The sequence below is a fragment of the Drosophila biarmipes genome, unplaced genomic scaffold (genome assembly GCF_025231255.1).
Source record: "Drosophila biarmipes strain raj3 unplaced genomic scaffold, RU_DBia_V1.1 ptg000019l, whole genome shotgun sequence".
NCBI classification, from domain to species: Eukaryota; Metazoa; Arthropoda; class Insecta; order Diptera; family Drosophilidae; genus Drosophila; species Drosophila biarmipes.
This window is the reverse complement of record NW_026114537.1, coordinates 774,610-794,080: the sequence shown is the minus strand read 5'-3', so window position 1 is coordinate 794,080 and position 19,471 is coordinate 774,610. Positions and strand designations below refer to the sequence as shown.

Below are 19,471 nucleotides of genomic sequence, written 5' to 3'. Positions count from 1 at the left end.
CTAAAGGCAAAAAAGCCAGCTTAACCGCCGTTAATACGATTATGGAATCCACCCCAAATCCAAACTTGGTAGCAGCAGATTCTTTTGACACAGGGGTAAATAAACCAACTGTGCCTATGGATACAGCTAGCTCGGTTAGAGTTTACTCGTATAGAGGTATTTATAAATTCTCATTTTAGTCAGATATTGATTGTGTTCATAGATGGTGTGAGTAGATAAACACGAAATTATTATCCTCTAAATTTGCCACGATGTACATCAAATTTTTGTCTGCACGAGCCCTTTCGCGTTCTATGTAATAGCTATAATAACCTTTACCATTTAATTTGCATTTCAACTTCTATTCCGGTATTGAAATTCATATTTTAAGTCATTTGCTTAATTGTTAGTTTTGCCTTTTATTTTTATTTGTGTCTCGGCTCTATTTGTTTTATGTCTTATCTTTCGTGCGTACTTGCATTTTTTGCTTGATGCTTGGTATCGTTGGGCAACTTGTTTGTACAGCTCGAAATGTATCAACGTCCGTCATATATTTGAATGAATATTTGTGGGCATTGCGCACCGACAAAACTTAAAATAAACTTGTTCTTTCTATTAAAGAAAGTTGACATTTCAAGGATTTACCTTATTTTATATGTATTTTAATAAAACTGTGTAACATTTTAAGAGCCGTTAAATGTAATCGTAATTTTGACTTCACAAGCTGATTTTTGTGTTAAAATTTTAAATACAAATGTTTTATATATTGTCCATATATTTTAAGCCAATCGAAATTTTAATTTCAAGTCTTTGGAGATTGTGTTTAAATAATGTTTATCCAGAAAAGACCGAAGAATTAGTTATATCAATCCTGAGTTTCTTCAAGGCATTTAATGAACCGATGCCACTAAAAATTCTCTCTTTGCGTTTTCACCGGAATTAATTATTTTAAGCAATTACCAACGGAATCGGACGAAAAAAGGGGAACAATTTCACTTAACGATTATGTCATTGGAAAACCGATATAATAAAAAGGAAAAACTCGATGCCTTACTTGCATAAGGGTGTTGGTGAAGTCAAAGTATACCGGCAGTTATCAAAAAGTTCTGATACTGCAAACAAATCCCTATGCGACGATGAGAGCGATCTTCACATATCATTAAAACCGTTCCTTATTGCAGATATACATGAAATTTCAGAGCTACCACTTTTTAAGATCATATTATATTTTGGTAAATCCAAAATAGTTTTAGATAGTTTCGACGAATTTTTTTTTTCGTACGTAAAATCCGAATAGAGGTAATACTTTTCGTCTTACCTTTGGGTACTAACGTTTCCTGCAACTACAGTAGCTGCCTGGCTCATTGCCGACTGACGGAGTTGTGACATAATGGACGGCTTCTCCTCGATCATGTTCAGGTTATCGAAAGTGTTATGCGGTGGTATGTAGGGCTGCGAGTTTCCCATGTGGCTCACATGCTGGTATTTGTGCATCATGCTGGCTCCGGAGGATGTGGGAATGTGGCCAGCATGTCCGCCAGCGGCTAAAGCTACTATCTGTCCTCCATTGATGACGGTGCGGTTGGAGACTAAATCCGGGGAGGAGCCACTTACAGAATTGCGATACGCTTGCATCGGACGGGGTGTAGCCACAGCAAGGTCAGGAGTCGATGAGGAGCTAAGCCGATTCACATACGGCGGGGGCGCCTTAGGTCGTATTATATGCATTCGTTGTGAGAGCTCCTGATACGCCTGAGCCGGGCTCATAGGCTGTGGATGTGACTGCGGTTGATGCTGAGTGTGAAAGAAATTTATGTGATGGTGAAAAGCAGCTGCCGGCTGAGCTACGTCTGGATAGCGATGTGCAGTAAGGTAACTATACAAGTTATTGCTGTGCACACCCGTATTATGAACATCTGGCTGGGAGCCCGCATGGTACGCATTGCCGGGCTCGGCCAATGCCAAAGTCAGGTTGTGGAAATCAGCTGAAGGAGTGCTGTACTTCAGTTGGACTGCTGTCTCGTAGTCCGGCGCAGGCCGATATGTGGGCAGCATAGCCTTAAGGCGCTCCCGTTCCTCACTGTTATTATTGCTACTTCCGTGATGAAGGAAGCCATTGCTACTGTGAAGGTTGTTGTGGCTCAGATCTAGGCAGGAACTGCTTTGCCCCAACAACTGATTGGCATTAGCAACCAGAGAAATGTTGGAAGAAATTAACTGATGCTTTTGATTAGATTGCTTCTGCTCAGTGTGTTGCTGCTGTTGTTGCGGTTGCATATTTTCGGCAACTGCTGAGTCAGCGCAGTCATACTCGATGAAACCAACACAATCCACCCTTAACTGAGCGCTTTCTACGTCTGCGCCACTTCCCAAGCTCGAGGGTGTAGCGGTGTCGATATGGCGTTTAAAGAACTTATGCTGGCTGATAGTGAGCTTCCAGAAGTATCGGGCCGTGTCCGCCTCGCCAAAAATAAAGCTTCCCACAATACTGCCACCGCTATCTAGCTTACTTTGCTCGATCTTGATTGTTCGCTTGTCAATAGTAACCGTGTGAAAGTCCTTCCAAGGAAAATACTGCCGCCCGTTGTCTGTGCTTACCACCAACCCGTTAATGGCGAGACCAAGTAGCACATCGTTGCCGAGTGTGTCCTTGGCAGCGAAGCTCTCTTCCCCATACCGGTCCAGCTGTTGGCAGCACTGTATGTACATCTCCTCAGCTTGGCTCTGACCCAGATGAGAAATTCCCTCCTGTTGCTGCAGAACTTCCTCGATTAGACCCTCCAGCATGCTGTCGTCGTTGGCCAAGCCCTGCATGTTACGCGGCAGGACTAGCGACTTCTTTAGATAGTCTTTGCTCTGTTTGTCTCCCTGGTAGATGTCGTACTCCGCCTGCCGGCAGTAGAGCGCCAACTGTATGGCTGTCCGGATATCGCAAGCTATGCGACCTTCATAGATGTCACTCTTTAGCTGTAGGAAGTAGTAAAAGCGTGTTGCCTCGTCGCTCAGGTGTCGCACTCCCGTGGTTACGTAGTGTCGCACCCGCAAGAATATCCTGGGCCCAGCTGAGTACTTCTCCAGCTGCCGGCTGAGCGAGCGTTCCAGTTCGATCCATTTTAAATCGTCCTCCTTATCCTTTCCCTTGACCAAGTAGCGCAGTCCAAAGAACTCCGGTTGTTGGATCAGAAGACGCTGGCAAACGTTGTCAAGACACTCTTGTCCCTTACTCTCAGAGCTGATCGTACAGTCCACCGTGCTGGAGGAGTCTGAAAAGAAGATGACAGTAAATGCTTAAAACGCCAGCCTAAGCCATTCAAAACATACTAAATTCGACGCACAAGAATAACAACGGAACGCCCAATTATCTAGATGGGTAGTGTAAAATATATTTTGCGACAATATTTAATCTTTTAACAATAAAGTTTTCTTGATACATTTAAATTTAATTACAATTTTCGAAATTGTCGATGGTAAGAAAAAGAGTCATATATGAATAATTTTAAAAGTTGCAATACTAGTTTTCATTAAATCAAATGAGTATAAATAATAAATGTATTACAATTTTCGAAACTGTCGATGGTAAGAAAAAAAGAGTCTAATATGAATAATTTGAAAAGTTGCAAAACTAGTTTTCATTCATTCATATAATCTTGATCACGATGGCTAGCCGAGTCGATCGCAGCGTCGCTGAGATCTCAGAAACTGTAAAAGTTAAAACAGTCAGACGTGGTCTTCGACTAGCAGATACCCTTTACTCAGCTTAAGATGGGCTGTAGACAGATTTAAGCGTTTTGGCCGACTCTTATAGCCTTTATAGTTACCGAGATCTTAGCGTTTTTACGGACAGACGGCCATGGCCAGATCGACTCGTCTAGAATATATATATCGGAAAAGCTTTCTTCTACCTGTTACATACCTTCCTACGAATTTAGTACACATATTTACTCTACGAGTAACGGTTATAATAAATTATCGTCCAAATTCACTATTAAGTTGATTTAAATGTGGACTGAAGAAGAAGAACTCACAATATCAAAGCACGAATAATAATGAAATAAATCAAAACAAAATATACTCGAATCGGAATTTACCTGTGCTTAAATAAGCGCTTAACCTGTGCTGAACTTTTTCTTTTTATTCTGCTTAAATAAATAAACTCTGTGCCGACGTCAGCAGAAAAGTCAGAGAGACGTGCCATCAAAAGCGGTCGTGAAACAAAGAGAGGCTGATCTTTAGAGATTTTCCCCTCTTTCTGTGTACGAGGTGTGTTCAAAAAGTAAGATGACTTTTCAAATTTCGCGGGCAACATATTTTCGATTATCGATTTTTTTATTTTGTTATGTTGGTACACTCTTCCCTAACATCTGTACCAAGTTTCAATTGAATAACAAGTTGTTTTGCGATTTTTTGCTATCAAAAAATATGGATTAAAGGATTTGCATCAAATTTTGTGTAAAAAATAAAAGTGAGTGCTCCGAAACACTTGAAATGTTGACAGTGGCATACGGTAAAACTATTCCGAGTAAAAAAAATGTTTACAAGTGGTACAAACTCTTCCAAGATGGCCAATGACGAGCCTCGCTCTGGACGCCCAAGCACGTCAACAACTGATGAAAACGTTCAAGCAGTGAAGAAAATTGTTTTGGAAAATCGTCGAATCACTATCAGAGAAGTTGCTGAAGATGTCGGTATATCGCTTGGCTCGTGCCATGAAATTTTTTCAAACGGTTTGGGCATGAGTCGTGTATTCAGCGAAGTTTATTCCAAAATTGCTGAATTTTGACCAAAAGAACCGTCGCATGAGCATCGCTCAAGAGCTGTTGGATGACGTCAACGACGACCCAGATTTACTCAAAAGGGTCATAACTGGTGACGAATCATGGGTATATGGTTATGATATCGAAACCAAAGCCCAATCGTCACAATAGAAGAGCCCAGGTGAGCCAAGACCGAAAAAAGCACGCCAAGTTCGATCAAATGTCAAAGTTTTGATCACTGTATTCTTCGATTACCATGGCGTGGTGCATCAGGAGTTCTTACCATATGGTCGTACGGTCAATAAACAGTATTATCTGGAAGTTATGCGCCATTTGCGAGAAGCAATATACGAAAGAAACTTCCAGAATTGTGGAAAAACAATTCATGGCTTTTGCATCACGATAATGCTCCAGCTCACTCATCTTTGCTTATGAGAGATGTTTTGACCAAAAACAACACCACAATAATGCCTCAACCACCATATTCACCGAATTTGGCCCCATGTGACTTTTTCTTGTTCCCAAAACCAAAGAGACCTATGAAAGGACGGAGATTTGCAACGATTGAAGAGATAAAGACTGCATCGCTGGAAGAGCTCAAGGCTATACCGAAAAGTGCTTATGGGAAGTGCTTTGAGGATTGGAAAAACCGTTGGCATAAGTGTATTGTATCTGAGAGGGATTACTTTGAAGGGGACATTGATTAATATTGATAAATAAATTAATAGTTTTTCTTGAAAATACAAAGTCAACTTACTCTTTGAACACACCTCGTATATAAATCTGCATACCCGCATACGGCGCTCGAAGAGATAACCTCCGGCTTCCGAAAAAAAAGTTACACTTGTGAATAACGAGTCAGCTTCCACGAATAAAGACCAAGTAACCCACCATAAAGACAATTGTATGGCATGTCCGCAAGTAAAAATTCAATCAAAACAAGAAAGGACGTTAACTTCAGCAAGCCGAAGTTTGTATACCCTTGCAGTTATAAAAAATAATCAACTTTAGAAACCCCATGTGAAATTTTTTAGGAGTCTGGCTGACTTCAGTGATATTAAAAAAAAATTATTTCATTCTTTTTTTAGACCATAGACTACCAAAGTAGTAGTAGACATTAAAGAAGTCCGATTTATATTAAATTGAATTCAAAATTCTTAAAACTATAAAAAATTAAATTTCCAATTTTATAAAATATCATGTTAAAAAGCCCCAAAGCTATATTTGTTTCATATTATTTTCCCACCAATTTTCCGATCTTATCTATGACAGCTATATGATATAGTAGTCCGATTTTGATAAAATTTAATTCAAAATTCAGAACTAATTAAAAAATGTTATTTCCAAGCTTAGAAGGTTATATGTTAAGATATAATTTTTTCATATTATACGAGTATTACCACTAATTTTTCGATCGTTCATATGGCAGCTATATGATATAGTCGTTCGATTTTGATAAAAATCAATTCGAAATTTAAAACTAAATAAAAAATGTTATTTCCAAGCTTAGAAGGTTATACGTTAGAAAGCACCGAAGATATGATTTTTTCATATTATTTTACCACTAATTTTCGGGTCGTTCATATGGCAGCTATATGATATAGTCGTCCGATTTTGATAAAATATAATTCGAAATTCAGAACTAATTAAAAAATGTTATTTCCTAGCTTAGAAGGTCAGTCAGTCGAGAAATTTTATGATGTATGTTAAATTTAAAATCAAAACGTCGTGTAAAAGTGATAAGATGATAGCTCAGCCTTTCGATAACAAATGAAATTTCGGAGGGTGGCAAAGGAAAAAAAAGGCTGAAGGCCTATCAAAATTTTATGTTTTTTTTGCTAAATGCATTTACAATTACCATTAATGCAGAGGTACCCACGACCCCAATGACCCACCCGAACTCACATTGTAAATTGAAAATAAAATGAAATCAAATCAATAAAATAAATCAAAAATTATATTTTATATTTATGTAGTTAAGTGCTAAGCGGTCAACTTGTGCTGAACCTGTGCTTTTTCTTTTTCTTTCTTTTGTGGCTAACACCAAAAGTAAATAAATCAAGAGGCAGAAAACAAATGCCTGCCAGTTCCTAAACTAATTAAAACCAAATTTTTTTCTAATGATAGATGCAATCGGTCAGGTGGAACCTTTGGAGCCTCCGGAAAAGGGGCTGCAAAAGGTGATGCGGTGCATGAGAAATATGAGTTGCTCGGAAGAGGAAGGCTACGCAGACCCCAGATGCTGGCAAGGAGGTGCTAAGGTCCCTAATATAATAATAAAACCAGAAAGGAATTTAACTTCGGCAAGCCAAAGTTTGTATACCCTTGCAGTTATAAGAAATAATGAACTTTAGGTAACAAAAAACACCAAAGATATAATTTGTTATATATTATTTTCCCACCGGTCGTTCCTATGACAGCTTTATGATATAGTCCTCCGATTTTGATAAAATTTAATTCAAAATTCAGAACTAATTAAAAAATGTTATTTACAAGCTTAGAAGATTATAAGTTAAGATATAATTTTTTCATATTTTTTTTACCACTAATATTCCGATCGTTACTAAGGATTTTGATAAAATGTAATTCAAAATTCAGAACTAATTAAAAAATGTTATTTCCAAGCTTAGAAGGATATATGTTAAAAAAAACTCCGAAGATATAATTTTTTTTTAAATTTTTTCCCCGATAGTTCCAATGGGAGCTATAAGATATAGTTGTCCGATCCAGCTGGTTCCGACTTATTTACTACATGTAATAGAAAGAAGACTTTTGGGAAAGTTTCAGCCCGATAGCTTCAAGACTGAGAGACTAGTTTGGGTAGAAACGGACAGACAGACGGAAAGACGGCTAGATCGACTCGTCTAGTGACGCTGATCAAGAATATATATACTTATGGGGTCGGAAACGTCTCCTTCACTGCGTTGCAAACTTCTGACTAAAATCATTATAACCTCTGCAAGGGTATAAAAATGCGCGAGGAGCTACTATTTTAATCTAAGAGTAACGGGTATAAATATATAAAATGAGATATATTTGAAAGTTAATATTATCTCACCGTTATTTCAATTTTTAAATCTATTATCCTGCAGTCACTTAATCCATGCAAAATGTTCGTGACTAAGCACTCAATTTTTAAAAAATGTGCTTATTTTGGTTTACGATTATCACTTTTTAAAAAGTTGCACACATTGAGCACCTTGTATGCGCTTTTGTAGGTAAGCTTTCGGCTTGCTGTTGTTGCTTACGGCTCTGCGTCATTGTAGTCGACTGCGTTATTACTTTGTGCCGGTGCCTGAATAACTGCAGTGTACTTATACTACGTATAATTGGGATTTTAATATGTTTTCTATATCTATTTTTATACCCTTGCAGAGGGTATTCTTGATCAGCGTCACAAGACGAGTCGATCTAGCCATGTCCGTCTGTCCGTCCGTTTCTACGCAAACTAGTCTCTCAGTTTTAAAGCTATCGGGCTGAAACTTTCCCAAAAGTCTTCTTTTTATTGCAGGTAGTATATAAGTGGGAACCAGCCGGATCGGACAACTATATTTTATAGCTCCCATAAGAACTACCGGGAAAAAAAATTTTAAAAAATTATATCTTTCGTGTTTTTAACATATAACTTTATAAGCTTGGATATACATTTTTTAAATTAGTTCGAATTAAATGTTATCAAAATCGGACGACTATATCTAGCTGCCATAGGAACAATCGGAAAATTAGTGGTAAAATAATATGGAAAAATTATATCTTCGGTGTTTTTTAACATATAAGTTTTTTTAATGCAAAATGTTACTTGAACGTTATGCTATTTGAACTTACACGGCGTTTTGATTTCGTATTTAATATACATCATAAAATATATATATATATTTTCAGGATACCTCCGATGACGACTAAGTTGTAACATACTTATATACCAAAAATAAAATAAGATCCTACATGATTCTAACAGAAATTCATTTGAAACCGTAATTATAAAACATTTAACATTTATATAATGTTATAAAAGCTCATTAAAATTTAATTACATTGGTTGAAATTATGATAAAGACACCCTTTATTTTTATAGCAAAACTGGAAACTTTGAAAATCGATTACAAGAGAACCATGGCTGACCTTTTTGCACGTAAATTCTTAAGAAATCGCGGTCCATCGAGGATAATATTTTCTCGAAATTCGTGTATGAGTCCCCTAACCTAGAGTATTATAATTTCTAGAATCAGTAACATTAATTAGCTATATACTCGTATACATAAATTATAGCAAGTGAATATTAAAATCTATTTTGCTATGCTCAAATTCAAAATGTTTTTAAAGTTGCAGGAGAGAAATAAGCAGGCGACGAGCAGATATACAAGGAGTCGGAAAACTTTGACGTGCGATTTCTCGGTTTTTTTTATTTCTACGGGTTTCTTTAATTGGCGGAATATATAGGGAAAAAAATAATATCCAATAGGAACTAGAAAATATTTATCGTATTCCGGATAAAATTCTTTTCTAGCTGAACGTAAACAAAACTTAAGGAAGTTATGATTAACTCACTTTTTAAACAATCTGAATGATTTTTTTTTTTAATTTCATGATATATTTCAATTATTTCCATTTTTTGCCTTAACTAAAAGCTGTACTATTGAAAATGACTTGCATCTTTCCCGCCGCACGATATATGCACACTGAGACGATGTAATCATCAGGCAAAAAGAAGACATCCCATATCCAAGCAAACTAAGAAGAACAATTAGGGAGCTGTTTATATATATAAGAATTAAAAAAAAAAAATTTTAATTTTAAAAATTTTAAATAAAAACAAACAAGGTGGAAGAGTTAATAACGACTTTGAAAAAATTCTAACCATAACTCCACCCTTACCTGCAGTGGCTTCTAGCAGTCGGATGGTTAATGTAAGCGATTTAATAGCACAAATAGTTAATAATGAATTGAGTCCTTTAAGGAATGAAATCGCGAGTTTAAAGACACAATTAAATCACAATGTAAAGAAGGTTGAGGAATTCAAGGTGGAAGCTGTTGTACTTCTTATGAAATCATTAAGTCGGTTCGAGAATATAAAGGTGAAGAAGATAGTTATGTTGGCTGGAGAGAATGGGCGGAAATAGCAATGGGTCAATACAAAAGGGGAAGTGAAAAATACTTTTCGGCACTAGCTATTCTTCGAAATAAAATTACAGGCATTGTCAATGGAACCGTATTGAATTTTGACGCCATAATGGCAAGACTAGATTTTGTTTTTAGTGACAAGCGACCTATACATATTTTAGAACAGGACTTAAGTGTATTAAAGCAGGGGAAATTTTATAATTTGGAAAGTAAAAAATTAACTCTCTTGATTAACAAAACCATTATGACACATGGGAGGAATAAGCCAATTACATCTGAACTTATTGAAAAACATAGAAAGACAGCCATACGAGTGTTCATAACTGGCCTTAACGACCATATCTCAGATGTAATATTTTCAATGAATCCACCCGATTTACCGAACGCAATGGTAATAGTACAAGAACTTGATAGCAACAATTTGACGGCCCAATTCACGAACAATTTTTTATCATCACAACGCAAGACTAATGAGGCAAACGTATATGGGCAACAAAACTCAAATAACAAATCCAGACAATATAACAATAATAATAATAATCAAAAATATACTAATAACTTAAGGTTTAATCAAGCAAATAATCAAAACAGAAATAATTATAACAATTTTAATCAAAATAGAAACAATATCTGGAATCAGGGAAGATTTAAAATTGACCAACAAAATCAGTGGAACTCTTTTAGGCAACAAAGTAAGCCAGAGCCAATGGATGTTGATAAATCAATCCAGATGCCAAATAGACCCCATAAAAGTAATAATCAGAGATATAAAATTTATCAAAATAAATGGAATTAAACTAAAAAAAATCGAAACACAAAACACACAACAGGAGCAATCTCAAAATAAAAGAGTACAAACAGAAACTGTTAACCAACCGGCTAACACGACTATGAGGTTGAACAACATTGAAGAGGACCATTTTTAAGGACAAACTCAGGAGTAGGACTACCCTACCTAATAAGACAGCATAATAAAATAAATAAAAAATTAAAGATTATATTAAAACAGGAATTTATAAGAACAAAAATGAACTACCAATATATAAAAGAGTATCCACAGTGAATAGATATTCAATAATTAAGTTTTATCATATGATAACTATTTTCGATACACGGTATACTTTTTATGAAATAGATGGGCTAGACTCAGATTTACTAGTTGGCTACAACATATTGAAAAAAATAGGAGCTGTAATTGATACACCAAAAGGAGTAATAAAGTATAATGGAAAGGAGGAAAAATTAAATTACGATAACGGTAATATTTTAAACCAACATTCTTTGACAGAAGAAAACACCATTCTTTCATTCATAATAAAAAAATACTTTGATCAAAAGCCTCAAATCATATCCGAATCTAAAGAGGAATATCAAAGTGAATTTAGTTTGGGAAACATAAGTCCTGAACACGCCGTCGTTGAATTATCCGAAAAAATAAAAGTTTGGGATATAAAAATCCTGAACACGCCGTCGTTGAATTATCCGACAAAAATAAAAATTCGGGATATAAAAATTCTGAACGCGCCGTCGTAGAAGTATCCGACAACCAAAAAATTAACAATATACAATATTCATCCACGTATCAAAGAGAAGATTTGGAGGACAAAATATTAAATATTATTAAAAAAGAACATTCCAAAATAAATATGCAGATTCCTTTTAGGAATGACATACGCGGTGAAATAAATACCGAAAACGATAGGGCTATTTATAGAAGGCAATACCCTTATGCTTTATCAGCTTTAGATTTTGTAAATTCTGAAATCGCAAGAATGCTTAAAGAAGAAATTATAAGGCCAAGCAGTAGCCCTTATAATTACCCAGTATTAGTCGTACCAAAAAAAAAGTTTTAACGAAGATGGAATGGAAACTTAGACTAGTAATAAATTATAAGAAACTTAACGAAAACACCATACCGGATAGATATCGAATGCAGGATCCTTCCGTAATTTTGTCAAACAAATACTTTTCCACAATTGATTTGGAATCAGGATTCCTCCAAATTATCATGAATGAAACAGACATTCAAAAAACCTCATTCTCAATAAATAATGGAAAATATAAATTCTTGAGAATGCCATTTGGGTTAACAAACGGCCCTAGAATATTCCAAAGAGCGATGGATGATATTTTGAGAGAACAAGTTGGAAAAACGAGTCATGTCCATATGGATGACATTATTATTTTCTCAAAAACAATTGAACAGCATTATAAAGATTTAGCTGTTATAATTAACATTTTGCAAACATGAAAATTTCGATTGAAAAATCAAAGTTCTTCAAATTGGAAACAAACTTTCTCGGTTACGTTGTTTCTCACAATGTGATCAAAACCGATCCCGAAAAAATTTCCATAATCGTAAAATATCCAATCCCTAAAAATATTTGAGAGCTTAGATAGAGTTAGTTCAACTCGATTATAATAAAAAATTTACCTTAACCACCGATGCGTCAGATTTGGCTATTGGTGCGGTTCTTTCTCAGGATGGAAAACCAATTACTTTTATATCAAAAACCCTCACAAAAACTGAACAATTATATGCTACTAATAAGAAGGAATTTTTAGCTATAGTTTAAGCTTTTAAAAATTTACGAAATTATTTATACGGAGTTAACAACATTAAAATCTACACAGATCATCAACCTCTTTCAGTTTCAATTTCTCAAAAGAACCCTAATATCGAAATGAAAAGAAGGTATTTTTTCATTTAAAGTTATTCTTCAAAAATTATTTATAAGCCAGGAGCAACAAAGGTTTTTGCAGATGCATTATCTAGGATACAAATTAATAAATTATAAGATAGTATCGAGTCGGTCTCAGATCAAAGCACTCAGCATTCAGCAGAGAGTAGTTTTGAGAATGTTATACAAGAAACCCGAAAACCCTTAAACCAGTTTAAGCAACAAATGCTAATAGCAACGGGGAGGTATACAATACATGAGTCGATTAACGTGTTCGGAAATACTAGACATATAATAGAGTATGACACTCTGCAAAATTTTAGTAACTCTCTTAAAGAAATAAATTCCACCTAATATAACAACCGGAATTCATTGTAGCTTAGGGATAATTTTAAAAATAAATTTTTATTAACTAGAATATTTGTCCAAGACGTAGAAAACGATAAAGACAGATCGCTTATAATAACAGAAACGCATTGTCGAGCACACAGAGGGCTTGATGAAAATTGTAAACAAATTAACCGGCAATATTATTGACCTAACTTATATCAAAAACTAAAGGAGTTTGTTAAGAATTACACAATCTGCAATCAGAACAAATATAACTGACATCCAGTGCAAATTCCTATCGGTCAAGCACCTATTCCGGATAGAGAAGGTGAAGGTTTGCATATTGACATTTATTACGTCCAAAAGCTTATATTCATAACTTGTATAGATTCATATTCAAAATTTTTAGTCGTAAAAGAAATCTCAAATAAAAAAAAAAAAAAAACGGACAAATTGAAAGGGCACACTCTAATTAAACAGAAATTGCACGCTGCATTAAAGATAAACTCAACTTAGTTGATTATTCCGAAATAGTAATTAGTGCAGCACAAAAATACTACTTATCAATTCACTCTATAACCAATCAACGACCGTATGATATATTATTTAATAAAATCAAACACGATTAAATTTCCCAATTGTTAAAGCAAGCACAGGATAAAATGTTACATTTTCATAATAAAGACAGAAAAGAAAAGAACTATCACGTAAGAAAAGTAATTTACGAAAAGAAATACGGGGAAAGAAATAAGCTTAACTCTACAAATAAAAACCAGGTAGTTAAGGAAAATCTTCCTAATAAAGTTATTATTAATAAGAGAAACCGTACGATTCATAAAGATAATATTAAATTTTAAACAATTTTAGTTATCTTAAATTCCAGATAATGAATTCAACAATGTACTTATTATTGCTGGTAGCTTCAACCAAATCGAAATTATGGATTACAAAAACCATGATTTCTTTCTTTACAGGGATACTTTTACTCTTGATACAGAATTTTTAATTTTCAATTCAAAATGGGAAATAACCAACGATTTAAAAATTATAAAAATGCTTATTTCTCAAATATTAACCACTAGGTCAAAAAGAGGCATTAATGAATTAGGCACAATCTGGAAATGGATAGCAAGAACACCAGATCATGATGATTTCATAACAGTTCTAAATAAAATTGATGATTTGATAAAAAACCATAGGATCATTTCGTTATTATTTCCAAAATATTTTAAGAAATAAAAACTCTATCTGACAACTTTAGAACCGCCTTTAAAGAACAAGAACTTTCACTCAGAAAATACCGCCTTCGTTTGCTGACTTACGATCTTATGATTTTAATGGACACAATTACATTGGCAAAAATAGATGTTTTCAACATAAGAATTCTAAACAATGATGACATACAGGAAATTTATAAACATAAACAAAAACCTGTTATTATTACTGATCTATTGGATATATCTGAATTTAAAATAGCTTTGCACCAAGATCTTATTATTATATATATTAAATACCCTATAATTATTGATCGTTGTGAAGTTTACAACTCAAAATCCATTTCGCACAGTGATGGAAAATTGTAATGTAATGTCTAATTTTAAGACCGAATTATTTAACAACTATTGCACATTAGCCCAGAAGATTCTTGTTTTACCATATTACTGAATGGAGAAAAATCTTTATGTAATGAAATAAGAGAAAAATGTAGATGTAGTTCAAGAAGGAGCCATTTTTATAAACGGAGTTAATACAGTTAATGACACTCATTTAGATGGGTCATATTTAATAGCCTTTAATGGCACCACAAAAATTAATAATAAATACTACACTAATGTAGACAATAAGATATTGGAATACATCACTGCACGAAAACATACTGACTTCTTAATTTCCGAATATATTATATCAAATGAATCGGAACTCTCATTCGATAATATTAACGTATTTAATCCATTTATTCAAATTAAACAAACTCAAATACCAATTACATTAATATTGATCATAATCGCATTTTTATATTTAATTACCATGCTTTTAATTAAATACAGAAAATTCTTAATATTCAAACCACGGCAAATTCAAATTGAAATACAACCAAAAGCTAATATCCCCGACAATGAAAATACTGTAGAGGAAAATATCATTGCCGAATTGACTAATCAGCTACATTCATTATACCCATCAGTTCCAATGAATCGGGACGATTCAATTTAGAATGGGGGGAGTATATGACACATTACTTAGGGACCCTTGCCCAATTTATAAACAACTTTGAGCCAAGAGCTTTTTTCCATTCTTTAAACAAAGCCTCCAATCGATTCAGTTTCACACTTTCCGCTCCAAACGGATTCTGTAAGCATCCAAGCCGATATTGTAAACACCAGAGCCCCAAAAAGGGAGACCCAAGTCCGCTAACGTAAACATCGATTTCCGGCAGAATTACAATTCTGCAAAATTGCAATTTCAAATTTAATTGACAATTTTCATCATCCTATTCTTCGACTCTCTTAGATGATTCTCTTAATCAAATTTTTGTGATAAATCTCTTAAGTCGAGGTTTGATTATGGATAATTGAACCAAAGTCTGGCAGTCCGTTTTTGAATCCGAATTGATCGGTCGTCAACCAGAAAATGGCAAGCAGTGAAAATTAAGTTCGGCACTAAAAAAAATTGTGTAAACTAGTGAATAGGAGTTATCAACAATAAAAAAAATATTTTTTTTTTTTAATTCGCTAAACAAAAAATTTAAGTTGTATGTATGTACCTTTGGGTTTTGATTCACTTCATTGCGGATAAAGGAGATGTCCCTACGACTAAGTTTCTTCGGACGGCCACTGCGCGGATTATTTCCAATTTCTTCCCTTTTTGAACATTTTCCGATTTGTTTTCTTTCCTATGTTTTAGAAATAATTTTCGCACAGAACTAATTTTTCCTTTCGGGGAGATCCTTTCGCGATTGTATCGGGCTTCAAGTGATAATAGAAAATAAGAACAACGCCAAACACTAAGCAAAACATTAAACAAAACTAAACGGTACTTTGCCGTTAGGCTTAAGCTGAAAAAAAAAAAAGAAAAAACCGCTGACCAACAAATCGTACGTACTCTTTTGTCAGTGCCTTTTTTAAGTTTTTAGTTCGTAACTTTAAAAGTTGGTTATGAATAAAAAGAACATTTTGGTTTTGGTATACTAATACCACTTTAAACACAACTGCATCATTACATTTCCCGTAAAAGCTATAGGAGTGGGTAAACTACAAAAAAAAGGGGTCGTCCGTAGATCTTTATCCGCCACTGTAAGTTCAAATTATGAGTATATAGATATTTTGTTTCATTAAAATACTTATGCCGACCAGTGAATGTTTATGAAGTAGTCGCCTTCGCATGCTCTATCGCAATTGAGACTTACGGCAACTGTTAATACACATCTGGTTAAAAGCAATAACAAAGTTACAACCCTTCAAACTTCTAATACATGTTGTTCTCAACAAATTAATTTAGAGCGTATGCAACTGTTAAGTTCATCGAATTGTTTGTATTGCCATTCATGCTTCTTTCCGCGTTGTTGTTGTTGCTGTAGGCGCTTTGCTTTTTTGAATAGTAGAAGCTACTTACCCAGCAGGTGATGCACTGATATAACAAATAAACTTTTAGATGTAACATTGTATTGTCGACATTTTTTCAAAAACTTTAAAGGCATTTTTGTACTTTGGGAATAAGGCTAATCTAGCTCACTTGATGGCTAAATATATACCATCGACTCCACAGGTATTTATTTAGAGTAAATTACACAATTAAATTTAGTGTACTGGCTCACCAGCTACTATGTGCCACAGGGAAAACAAAGCGGAGTGCCGCGCATTACGGTTAAAGAGAGTTTAGTATTAAAGCAATAAATAAAACAATTCTCAAAACGAAATCGGATTAGTAACCAGCGTGACCGCACAGATAACGATAAAAAATACCATCTGGCCAAATGAAAAACTATAAGATACCATTGCAGTTTTTAAAAAAAACCCCTTTAGTTCATCATAATAATTATTTCAAGTGTTTTCCTAATTTAATAATTTGCAAATGCAATTCGTTATACTACAATTATAATAAATTTTTATTTCTTTTTTATTTACGTACACTTTAATTAAGTCAGCCTTTAAGTCCATTCGATATGAAAAGTGTATTTTTTAAAGTTTATTGAGACGATACATTTCATAACTGAACATTGACTAATTTTATAGAACGGGATACATTTCATAACTGAACATTGACTAATTTTATAGAACGGGATATATTTTTCATCTTTAAAAAGAGTTTCCAAAATACCGTGCATTTGTTTGTGTAATATGCAAATGGTAGTAGAATTTCAGTCAGAAGTTTGCAAGGTAGAAAAAATTTACATAAAGTATATATTTTCTTGATGCTATGGGTTTCATGATTTCTTAAAGTTGTCCCTTTTTGTCACGGCCGAATTCATGCACTTATTAAAAAAGAACCGGTGAAAAAAGGCGTTACCGTTTATTATAACTCATATAACGCATATTTTGTATTGTATTAAAGAAAAACTGTGTGCAAACCATTACACGTTTATCTATCTATAATATATGTAAGTTTTATACAGAGTTATCAGCGTTTTATTGCCACAATTTCATGCTTTGAGATCGAATTCATAGTCAATTGTCGTGTGTGTTGAAATTACTAAAGGGTGTTTATGCACAGACAAATCAGCCCATAAACAAAGTGTTAGTTTCTTTCGTTTCTTGTAATATTTTTATTATTCAACCCAGCAGTAATTTTGGTGGCAAAATTATGGTTGAAGTTTTTGGACTGCAGTCTTCTTGCCTCAAAAAAAAAAAAAAAATACTAAAATATTTCTTCGGCAGTAACGCCGAAAAGCAATTTTGACTATGTAAGCAATGTAATATTATCGTAATTTTATAACCACTAATCTATTCATAGAAACAAAGTATTTATTATGTTGTCTATTTTTGTTTTGCATTGCATCTGTTGAAATTCTTCCTTCCCTTCAGTTCTGCAGTCCCGTCGCCGGGACATGTCCGTGCGCAAAAAGCTGTTTTGTTTTTTTTTTTTCCTGTCGATGTCAGCAGAGAATTAGCAGCAGCGAGAAGACTTCCGAGGAAAGCATTTCGACAAAAAAGAGAGCCAGATCTTACGATTTTATCCTCTCTTTCTGTGTCTTATAATATGCCTGGCCTCTGCTCTCAAAGAGCAACCTTCGGCCGGTGCTCTTGTTTGCGTCTCTCGGTTATGTTTAGAAAGAAACCAAAAGAAGAAGAAAACCTGGTGTATTCTGTTTGAGTTATGAAAAGAGAATTAAATTGTGCGCTGCGACTCATTTTAATTTAATAATAAAAGTGATATTTAAAAAAAATAATCAAGTCAGGTAACTTTTATCAATATATATTAAGTGCTTTCTTAAGTTGAAGATGTTGTGCGTTGATCCACGTTTAAAGAACGTCTTTTTTGAAATTTTTTTAGGTTTCTTAACATAACCCAGCAAATTCTGGTTTCCTTACCCGAAAGTGGCGTGGCCAAATCCCTTAAAGGGGTTTAAACCGTTGTAAAAGGTAAATAAACAAGTATACAAGTAAAGCACATTTTTTAAACACATGCCCTAAATTTTTCAGAAGCGTTGGCCGTTGGACTCCGAGGTCCCGGACCAAACTATAAGAAAAGCTATTACAAATGTTTAAAACAAATTTTTCAAAAAAAATAGACTTCCCAATAATAATTCTTCTACAGAAAATTTAAACGATACAATTTAAATAAAATACAGTGAAAAGTTAATTGATTTGTATGTATTTTAAATTCATTAAATTTCCGTTTCCCTGGTACGTGTCCCTTGCACGGGAAAGTTCATGGAAAAATCGAGAATTTCCGATGTGACGTTTCCCTTGCACTGGAATGTCCATGTGAAAATCGGGAATTTCCGATGGGACGTGTCCCTCGCACGGGAAAGTCCCTAGAAAAACGAGTATAAGAAACAGGGGAAATCCTGGGGGACTTCAAAAAAAATTTCCTGTAAATTTACCCTTTCGAAAAAACGGATATCTGATACAATTTTCCTATGAGGCGTTCCGGGAAATTCTCCCGTGCGCCAGGACATGTCCCCTTGGAATCCCGGGAGGATTCTCCTCGGAATCTTTTATTTTGGAACTGAAGGTTTCTTAAGACATTGGCTCAAACACGGATTAACCCAACAATATCTTTGTCCATGATAACTAATGCTGTAACAACAATAGCTATTGCATGTCCGTCAAATTAGCGGGATTGGAACATGGGGCCGTTTTTCTCGGCTTCTTGGGGCTCAGAAAAAATGCAATTTTGTTTAGAATGAAAATATCTATCGATCTAGATAGTTTGCAAACATATTTAAAAAAGTTTAAGACGTCAGTTTTTGAGAAAATCGCTTAACAGTGAGTGCACTTCGGATTTTCCCAATACAAAAAAGGGGGCAAATATAAAATTGTACACTCTCAGACGTTGTACCAACACTGACGGTATATTGGCAGATTGGGGATACCCTAATTCAAGTTCAGTGAAAAATCATAGAGATAAAGCCGTCAGTTTTTGAGAAAATCGCTTTACAGTAGG

General features: G+C 34.5%; 1 protein-coding gene across 4 annotated transcripts in view; it reads right to left on the bottom strand.

Moving 5' to 3' along the window:
* LOC108032944 (tyrosine-protein phosphatase non-receptor type 21) overlaps positions 1-16,816 on the bottom strand; it is a 152,037-nt gene extending 135,221 nt beyond the window's left edge. For 3 of the 4 annotated variants that reach the window (XM_044091587.2, XM_044091588.2, XM_050890297.1), the window contains exons 1-2: positions 16,478-16,816; positions 1,298-3,242 (exon numbers count right to left, since the gene is read on the bottom strand). In XM_044091587.2, the coding sequence (XP_043947522.1) occupies positions 1,298-3,242; positions 16,478-16,562 (2,030 nt within the window). In that variant the 5' untranslated portion in view covers positions 16,563-16,816. The remainder of the gene's footprint in view (positions 1-1,297; positions 3,243-16,477) is intronic. The other variant, XM_044091586.2, reaches the window with a different exon arrangement.
* Positions 16,817-19,471: the final 2,655 nt, after the last annotated feature.